This window comes from Primulina eburnea, chromosome 4 (assembly GCF_022965805.1).
Source record: "Primulina eburnea isolate SZY01 chromosome 4, ASM2296580v1, whole genome shotgun sequence".
NCBI lineage: Eukaryota > Viridiplantae > Streptophyta > Magnoliopsida > Lamiales > Gesneriaceae > Primulina > Primulina eburnea.
Genome location: NC_133104.1, coordinates 8068352 through 8077697, shown reverse-complemented (window position 1 = coordinate 8077697; position 9346 = coordinate 8068352). Strand labels below are relative to the sequence as shown.

Below are 9346 nucleotides of genomic sequence, written 5' to 3'. Positions count from 1 at the left end.
AAGATCCAGTATTTTCTTACACATTTGGAATATTCAAATAGTCAAATCAAGCATTTAGAACTCCAAAATAGATATTTTCTAGGTTAAAATATTACTTAATCTTATTTCATGATGAGGGATAACCTATGTTTTTTTTTTTTGTAAAAATAAAATGACATGAATAAGTCATCCTAATGTATTTTTCAAGAAAAGACCAACAATGACTGAATATATAGTGAATGCTTGAAAATATAGTATTTTCTTATATATTTGGAGTATTCAAAGAGCGAAATCAAGAATCTGAAACCCCAAAATAAGTTTGTACTTTTATTCCATGATAATTGACCAACAATATTTTTTTAAAATTATATTTTAAATTGAGAAGAGATATATAATTTTTGTGGATAAAATAATATATTTATTTAAATAATAACGGGTAAAAATGTAAATTTTGCTTTATGAGTAGTTAAAACTAAAAGGTACTGATTCCTAAAAAATTATGGTTATGTACTGAATCTTAATTTAAACATTGACATAGGTATTTTTCTGAAATTTACCGATAATTTAATTGCATTGTTTTAAGAAAAAAGATTAAAATTGATTGTTAAAACATAATTATAAGATCATAATTGATTTAATAAAATATACAAGACTAAAAATATCAAATCTCAATATACATATAGGACTAAAATTGACTTTTTCCCATTACTTTGTGGCGTTTGTCGATTATTCTTCGCTTAAATTGTCAAGGACAAGTTATTTGAAGGTTTGTTGGAGATCAATTATTTATTAATGTCAAATCAAGTGATATAAGGGCGGATACATGTAATTTGGTTCAAAGTTTAAAGATCATGGGTTAAAGAAATCTTGTTGTTCATAGAATCGAGGGTGCGACTCGGTCTAGTTCGTGTTTGCTTTTCTTGGGTAACCGGATTCGCATCATTTGGCATCAGAATTTTGGCTTTCTTTGATTAATCATCGGAGCGAGGTTTTGAAACAAGTAAGCTATCTGTTTTTTTTCTTAATTTATTGTTCGTTCTTCGTTTCCTTATGTTGCAAGATTTTTTTGTTGAAATATCGTATTGTTGTGCTTTTAAATTTGTTATTCTCGAACATCCTTGAGTCGTTATTCGTTGTTTCTTGTTTCACAAATTCTTCGTTCGTATTACCTAAAAAAAAATTACAAAAATTCGAAAATTTGTGTTTTTATTTAGCATTGAAATTTTGTTCTTGTCTCTTTGTGAATCTTATTCAAGTGTATCCATACAAGAAAAAAAATTATAATTTCTTGTTTTACGCAGTCCGAGTAAGCCGATTCGCAAGTGCCGTGAAGTTCGAACTTGTGAGTTTGATACACACAAGTTACAAAACCTGAATTGTACCATGCGAGAAAACTCTCAATTAAGTGCGAGCGTGTCTTAAGTGCGAGGGATTCTTTCTTGGAGTGATGTTTGAGGTATTTGTGGTGACATCGAAAAAGAGAAAAAAAAAAAAGAAAAAAAAAGAAGAAGAGTTTAGTGACTAGTGAGGATTTGTGGTGAGAATACATTATTTTTTATTGTTTTCTATTAATATTTATTGCATATACACATGTCTAACGGCAGGCAAATTTAAATACTTTTTGGAGAGTTGGATATGATGTGGTAGAAGGGGTTAAGGCATTTACGTGAGAAGTATCAGGGCTGCGAAGGAGTTGAGACGTATGATAGGCAGGTGAATGAGGATAGCAGAGATCGAAGAACAAAACGGAATAGGAAGTCATGTCAGGATTGGGATGATGATAGGCAGTGTGACAGTAGCAGTAGATATAGAAGCTGATGAGACTTTCTGTGGGGAAGTAGATCCGAAGGAGTATTTTGATTGGGTGGAGAGGATGAAGTGTGTTTGAGAGCCGGGATTATACGGAAGATACGCAAGTAAAACAAGCTTGTAGTAAGTTTACCAACTATGCTGCTACTTGGTGGGATAAATTGGTATTTGGTAGGAGACGATGTGAAGAAGATTCTATAGTCACGTGAGATGAGATGAAAATGGTTATGAGGAAACGGTTTGTTCTTAATTACTATGATATGAGAGTTGATAGAAGAAGTAAACATGCTGTGGACCTCGTCAAAGTTGCCTCCCCTCCATTCATCCACCCAAAGGTAGGGGGTTGAACCAACTTTGAAAACTTCTTCGTTGCTACAAATTTAAATCAATTTTTATGTAAATACGTACACAATTATATTTAAAATATTTATAATTGTTTTGTGGTAAAGTGTGAATTAGTATTTCGTAGGTTGTAATTATTTCTTGAAAATATATGATCTTAACAAAAAATTGTGCGACTATGTCTATCATATTGGTGTTTTGTGTTAAGAGAGAACCGAAGTTTCCATAAAACTCATATTCAAGTAAGATGTTTTTTTTAAAAATTTTTTTTACTATGTTTCACAATATTTTATTAAAATGAAAATCTGAAACATATCGACATAAATATCTAAATATTCAATATAATAATAAATTTGACATAAAAATAACATTGAAATTTACTTGCCATAGAAGGCTTCATAATGATGAAAAACATCACAGATAATGTTACAAGGACTAATTAATCCAACATCACATCGTTTGTTGCCATAGAGCTTTAAGCCAACTGCCTGGATACAAATGCAGTGCCTATAAATAAACTTCAGTAAAGCAAATATGAAACTACAGTTCTAAATGAAAGCTCGTAAAACACGATTCATTTAGACCGCGCTTTAGTTAATACCAATCTCACAAGCATTCATACAACTAGTGTTTCATTTTAAATTGAGTCATCTTCATAGACCTCATATTTGATTAACAAAAGCATCTGGGGATTCCTGAGTCCTGAATTCCCACACTTGTTATTTCTCGATGCAGTACCCTCAGTTAGCAAGAACTACTTCACTTAAACTAAAGCTCAACTCACAAGAAATAGCCCAATCAATGGTTTTATTCATGAACACACCCGGAAGAGTAAAGGAGAAAACGAAGAAGTATGTTCGAAATTAATATTTCAGTTAAACACATGTTCATGTTGACCAGGCATTAGGCAATAAAAATTCTCAAGACTAACATAAGAAACTTATGAGATTTTTTTCCCCCGGAGGATCAAAGTTATGCCCCCTGGCTCTGATACCATGTTGAAATTGCTTGTTCCAAAAGTTCAAGTTAACGGTAAGGTGGCACAGTCATGTTTTTCATTCAACAATAATATACAGGGCCGCCAAGCATAAAAAAACATGTACTATGGAGATATAATTGTTTACACTCTTTCTAACTCAATGTTGTGTTTATCGAATTGCTCTTTCAACTCAGACCTCCATCCTTGAATCAGCCTCTCTTGCTTCTTAATCAACTCGGCCTTTACTTTCAACTCTTCTTCCATCATAGCAATTTCCTGAAAATAACATTACTAGACGATACACATAAAATCTAATCATGACAATCATAGTTACTTCCTCGGGTTATCTGTTATGGCCACACACCCTTTTAACCCTCCAAACCGAGTATAAAAGGAAGGTTCATAGGATAGTGGATCCGCTAGAAGAGGGAGATAGAGAAAATGGAATAAATAGTGAGGCGATTAGCTGGACGTTAGTGCGAATTTTGTTTTTGTAAAGAGTCTTCTAGGTTGTTAATACTCATTGTTTTCTCGTGTTATTTTTATTGCAAGTAATAAATAATCAAATTTCTTTTTCCGGACTTATGGTCCTAACATTACCTTCCTTAAGGTTTCTTCTCTTGTAGGCGGATCATCACGCTGCAAACTGATAAAGTAGAGCTGAAGCTTTTTTGCCGCCTCCATGAAATCTCTAGCATGTCTTTCCACATCAACTAAAAAACAATTGAGAAATGTAACCTTTTCTTAGTCAACAAGGAGCATTGTGCAGCTAACTCACCTTAAATTTAATTAATTATTCACGAATACAGTGTATGGATGAATTAATAAGCCGAGGAAAGGCGGTCAACAAACCAGAATTTCATTTTGCAAGACGATCACCGAGCAACATACACAAGCCCAAGCTTTCTCATTCCACTGAATAAGATACACACAAATTGAACATTTTCTTTTATGGGCTAGCAACTATTGTATTTTTCTTCAGTAAATTTTTTTCTGTAAACCGACATTTCTTAAAGTATCTCATAACAAAAGTCACAAAGAAACTAGTGTTAAAGTAGGTGCTCAGCGAGCTAACTTGTGACTTAGATTTTATTGACTCTTATGTAAAACAATCTTTATTTTAAAAATATTTATGGCTTTATCTAATTATGACATTTATTTTGTAGATATATCAATGCAAGCTGCATAAATAAAATCCTTGAATATACTACAAATACCATGAGGTCAATGAGTCAAGTGGATCATAAAATTCATTAGGAAGTGTACTGTATATTCAAAAATATGTTCTTAATTGATTCAACCACCTAATACAATGATAAAGGACGCTCGAGGTTTAAACTAGCACCTAAGATGAAAATGCCACATTTCATTGGTAAGTACATGTGGGTGTTCATTCATATAGATGGATGATCAGTTGATGAGGCATTGAACAAATATCCCTCGAACTGTCCAAATGGTTATCACTTATCGAGTGGAATAATCCACAATTATGGTTGCACACGATTAGTTCTTTCACCCGAGACAACATGGAGGTTCTACGTAAAAAACATGTACTTTGATCCGTTTACCGACTCCATTGAAGGTTAATATGTGGCGAAGTTGGGTGTCATTTCGAAATACGTAGGAATCTATGCATTGTAGACGGGGATTCATCGTTTGCCTATGAGTGAAGATATCTAATGTGATATGATGAGTTAATAGTGCGAGGAGTCTATGTCCAGAGAAGGACATGTACTTTAGGAAAATGTGTTTTCTTAGCTGCACATATGTTGTCACTATTATTACTCAAAGATACATCTAATTGTTATCGAATTCATTTGCAACCCTCGATGTACCAATGATTGCAGACTGCTAATTAAGTTAGGGGAATGAAACTTCTTGTTTTAATGAAAGAGTTCACAAATGTAGCAGCTGTAAAAAATGAATCAATCGAAATTTTTATTTGTCATTATATGAACGAAATTTATACCCTTGATATATCAGCAATGTCTGATCGTTAATTGAAATTATGATAAGTTCACAATTATTTATTTATAAATTTAAAATATACTAATTAAATAATAAATTAGTTATATTAACTAAAAGTATAAGATTCTCATTAAATATCCTAGAAGAGTCTAGAATTAATCAATTAATAATTAATTAAGTAATTAAATAATGGTTATTCAATTTTATATATGTGTGCATATCTATGTATATCATGCATTTATCAAAAGTTGAATATGCATGATATTTTCAAGAATAGAAAATACATATGAGACTTTTTAAATAATGGAAATAAAGAATCTTGATAAGAATAGAATCGTGGTAGGATTGAAATAATAAGTTTATTAAATACATGTTATCAAAGAGTTGATTAACACACAATAAACACAACAAGAAAAAATCAAGTCTAGATTTTCTCAATCTCTCCACTTTAAGAAAAGAAAAAAATTGGCCCTCCCTTTTGGGAAGAGGCACGACCGTGCAACTCCACACGCCACCGTGCACAGTCGCTACACTGCTGCCGCCCCACACCACCGCCAGAGTTATCAAATTCCGGCGATCTAAACTCAACGCAAATTTCTCCTAGATTTCTAGTACAATCTAGGAAAGGAACAAAGTCTCTAACCATATATCTGATTAGAAGGTTGAAGAAAGTTCGCAAATATATACAAGAAGAACTATTACTGCCTAAACACCGGGATAGTTGGGGTCAGTGTTAAATACCTATAGGTATATCAAGGTTGTAAATGGTGGGAGGCGGCCGCCCAGGCGGTGCCTAGGCGGTTGAATTTTTTTTAAGTAATTTTTTTATAAATAATCATAGATAATCATGCAATATAATCACTTTTATATAAAATGTGCAATTAAATAATGTTTAAGCACAAAATATAACATCATCTAGATAATGTTCAATTAATAAAGATTGGCACGGTGCCTGACATTAATAAAAGTATGATAAATAATAAATATGCAATACCTAACCTAAATATTCTGACTACTGGCGGCAGTAGGAGGCGGCGGCGGTTGGCGACGGGAGGATTGTGTGTGGTGGTTGAGAGTTGAGAGTTAAGAGTTGAGAGTGAAAACCAAAAATAAAATGAAAGTGAGGTGTGTTAGGATTTTAATATTTAAAATAAGTTGACTTTGACTAGGTTTTTAAAATTATTTACTACAACTTAAAAATCTTGACCGCGTGCCTCGCCTGCCTGCTCGCCGCCTTGCCGCCTCGACCCGCCTGCTCGCCGCCTCGACCCGCCTCCCCAACGCCGTATAGCTTGGGCCGCCTAAAACATCACCCTCATGCATAGGCGGTGTGGTCGAGGGCCGTCTACCGCCTAGGCGGCCGCCTCGACCGCCATTTAGAACACTGATGTATATCAAATCTAAACGCCTTATGAATAGTTTTAAATCATACGACGTCCAAGAAACATCAAAACAATTTTTTTTAAAATTTCCGCTTACCCGCAGATATGCAAGAAAATTGCACTCAACAACTAGATCAACTTACCAGTCTGAAAACACTTATAGATAACTAGAATGCTACCTAATACACTAATTTTTTTCACGTCTGAAGCAGAAAATATTAACATCCTCAATTCATGTGTCAACCATTTGTATCACCGTCTTCCTTGACCTTCTGTGTTCAACCCGTTTCTCATAACCAGAGAATAAATGGAAAAAACAAATCTTTCATTCAAAAGGAGAGGTAAAACACGCAAGCATGATGGTAACTCACTCTGATGAGAAGGATGTGGAGAACGGTCAATTGCTTGAAGTTCTCTGGCAGGTAAGCATGGTAACAAAGCGGCTTCCAACGCCATCACGTAGGATATCATGTCTTCCTTCGGCGAAGGATCAGTGGCATTTAAAGATTCATGCTGTTGTCTTTCAGCCATAGCGATCTTCAAACAAACCAATACACAAAACCTGCAGAGAAAACAATGCGACTAAAATTAAAATATAAAGTTCATGATTCGCCATAAAAGCAATAAAATTCAATTCAATCCATGTTGAGGGATGAAATGAAGGAACCCAATAAAAGAAACAACGGAATGATCAAAGAATCATATCAACAAACACAAGGCGTGCACACATCAGATTATCCGTGGCAGAATCTAATAGAAAGGGTAACAAAATGAGTTCCAAGACTCTGTCTGCCAGAAATATGTCCTCTTTCTACATGGGAAATCACTCCATTCATAAAACATAGCAATTCACCATGTGAAGGAGGAGTAAATTACCTCCAAATTGGTGGGTGTGAACTGTGCCAGCGTGAGCATGTGCTTCTTAATTGTCTCGCTCTACCAAAAATGAATTCGTGCTTCTTAAATGTCACGCTTTAGGCGTGCCATTATCTCAGTTCCATTCTTGGAAGCGAGAAATGTTTTAGTTGATGACGACGATTTGAATTTTTTTTAATGAATTGATCTAAAATATATATTTATATAAATATTTTAAACATGAAGTAATAAATTTCAATTTAAAGAGTTATTATATCCATTTATGTTAAAATTTATAATATCCATTTATGTCAAAATTATTTTAAACATTTGGGGGGCATAATTACTGTTTCCTACACTACAAAAAAAAAACGGAGTTAGCGACGGTTTTCTGAAGAAAACATGAAGTAATAAATTTCAATTTAAAGAGTAATTATTTACATAATTACGGTTTTCTGAAGAACACCGTCGCTATATTTGAGACGGTTTTAGCGACGGTTTACATGAACACCGTCGCTAATATAAGCGACGGATATATAAACATCGTCGCTACTTTAAGCGACGGTTTTTTTGAAGAATACCGTCGCTATATAAAGCGACGGTTTTGAAAAAGCCGTCGCTATAGTAACTGGAGGTTTTTTGTAAAAAACCGCCGTTTAAGAAGCGACGGTTTGTATCCATAAAATTCATTAAAAAAATTACTACGCAAAAATTAAAATTATGTTGTAAATTTTCTGTACAAAAAAAATTTAAAACCTGATTTGTGGGAAGATATGCAGCTCCACGTAACGCTGGAAGATCGCACCGACGAGCAAATCTACGAAATAAATACGAACAAAAAAGCGAAACTTCGAAAAATTTATAAAGTTTAATTACTACTAGAGATAGACGAAAAATCGTTTAAGTAAATGTTGGCGTAGCTCGGTATATATAGAATCATAGCGACGGTTTTACTAAAAACCGTCGCTATATAGCAGCGTTCTTTTATACCCGTCGCTATATTAGCGACGGTTTCTGTGAATACCGTCGCCGATCTGAAATCGGCGACGGTTGATGTCAAAACCGTCGCAAATGTAGCGACAGTGTTATAACAACCGTCGCCGATCAAAATCGGCGACGGGTTTCGCCTAAACCGTCGCTATTATAGCGACGGGTTTGGTGGAACCGTTGCTTTAGAGCGACGGTTTTTAATAAAACAATCGCTTATCCAATTAAGCGACCGTGTATTTTGAACCGTCGCTATGATATTAGCGACTTTTTGTATATTACCCGTCGCTAATATTGCGACTGTTCGACAAACCCGTCGCCATTTTGTGCAACGGGTTTTTTGCCCGTCGCACAAAATTACGACGGGTTTATCTTACAGTCGCAATAGTAGCGACGGTTGATGAAAAACTGTCGCCAATATAGCGACGGTGTTTCTTGAACCGTCGCTATTGTAGCTACGGTTTTTATTTAATCGTCGCTTAATTTGATAAGCAACGGTTTTATTATATTCCTTCCGTTTGATAAGCAACGGTGTTTCAATAACTGTCGCTATAATAGGGACGGTTTCAATAAACCGTCGCTATTCCTTCCGTTTTTTTGTAGTGTTAGAAGTTTTAAATATAATTATAGAGTTTAAATATCCAGTTAAATCGAGAGAACGGTTATTTATTATTCAATGTTAACAAATTCCATTTTGATCATTATTTTATTCAAATTTGCGTAAAAGTAGTATATCTTTTGGTGCGATTACAAATTTTTGTTGTAGCAAATGTTTGGTTCAATTTCTAAAAATAGTTGGAGTTATCTATTCTATTTTATTAAGGCTGAGCACATGATAGTAACTACCTAGGAGGACACCAACTTTTTCTTCCAATTTTACCCTTACATTATATTAATATTACATTTTTTTTTTGTTATTTTGTTTTTTTTTTTAAATTTCAACAGAGACTTTTATTTTTATTTTTTTTTATTTCAACAATTCAAATATCAATTTAATCACTCCATAAATTGTCAAATTACACTTTAGTCCATCGATAATGTTAAA

The 9346-nt window shown here is 33.9% G+C and overlaps 1 protein-coding gene and 1 long non-coding RNA gene across 4 annotated transcripts; both read right to left on the bottom strand.

Moving 5' to 3' along the window:
- Positions 1–3125: 3125 nt before the first annotated feature.
- On the bottom strand, positions 3126–8210 carry LOC140830846 (mediator of RNA polymerase II transcription subunit 28). Of its 3 annotated transcripts, none has more exons than XM_073194368.1 (4): positions 8071–8210; positions 6831–7021; positions 3710–3822; positions 3126–3385 (listed from the first exon to the last, which is right to left on the bottom strand). In XM_073194368.1, the coding sequence occupies exons 2-4, from the start codon at positions 6988–6990 to the stop codon at positions 3251–3253; spliced, it is 408 nt and encodes a 135-aa protein (XP_073050469.1). In that variant the 5' UTR covers positions 6991–7021; positions 8071–8210; the 3' UTR covers positions 3126–3250. The 3 variants fall into 3 exon arrangements, with proteins under 3 accessions (XP_073050469.1, XP_073050470.1, XP_073050468.1); XM_073194369.1 differs by lacking the exon at positions 8071–8210 and adding an exon at positions 7336–7486; XM_073194367.1 differs by lacking the exon at positions 8071–8210 and adding an exon at positions 7313–7389.
- Positions 4228–6824, bottom strand: LOC140830847 (uncharacterized). Its single transcript, XR_012117688.1, has 2 exons — positions 6461–6824; positions 4228–5818 (listed from the first exon to the last, which is right to left on the bottom strand). It is a non-coding gene; the product is annotated as an uncharacterized lncRNA (long non-coding RNA).
- Positions 8211–9346: the final 1136 nt, after the last annotated feature.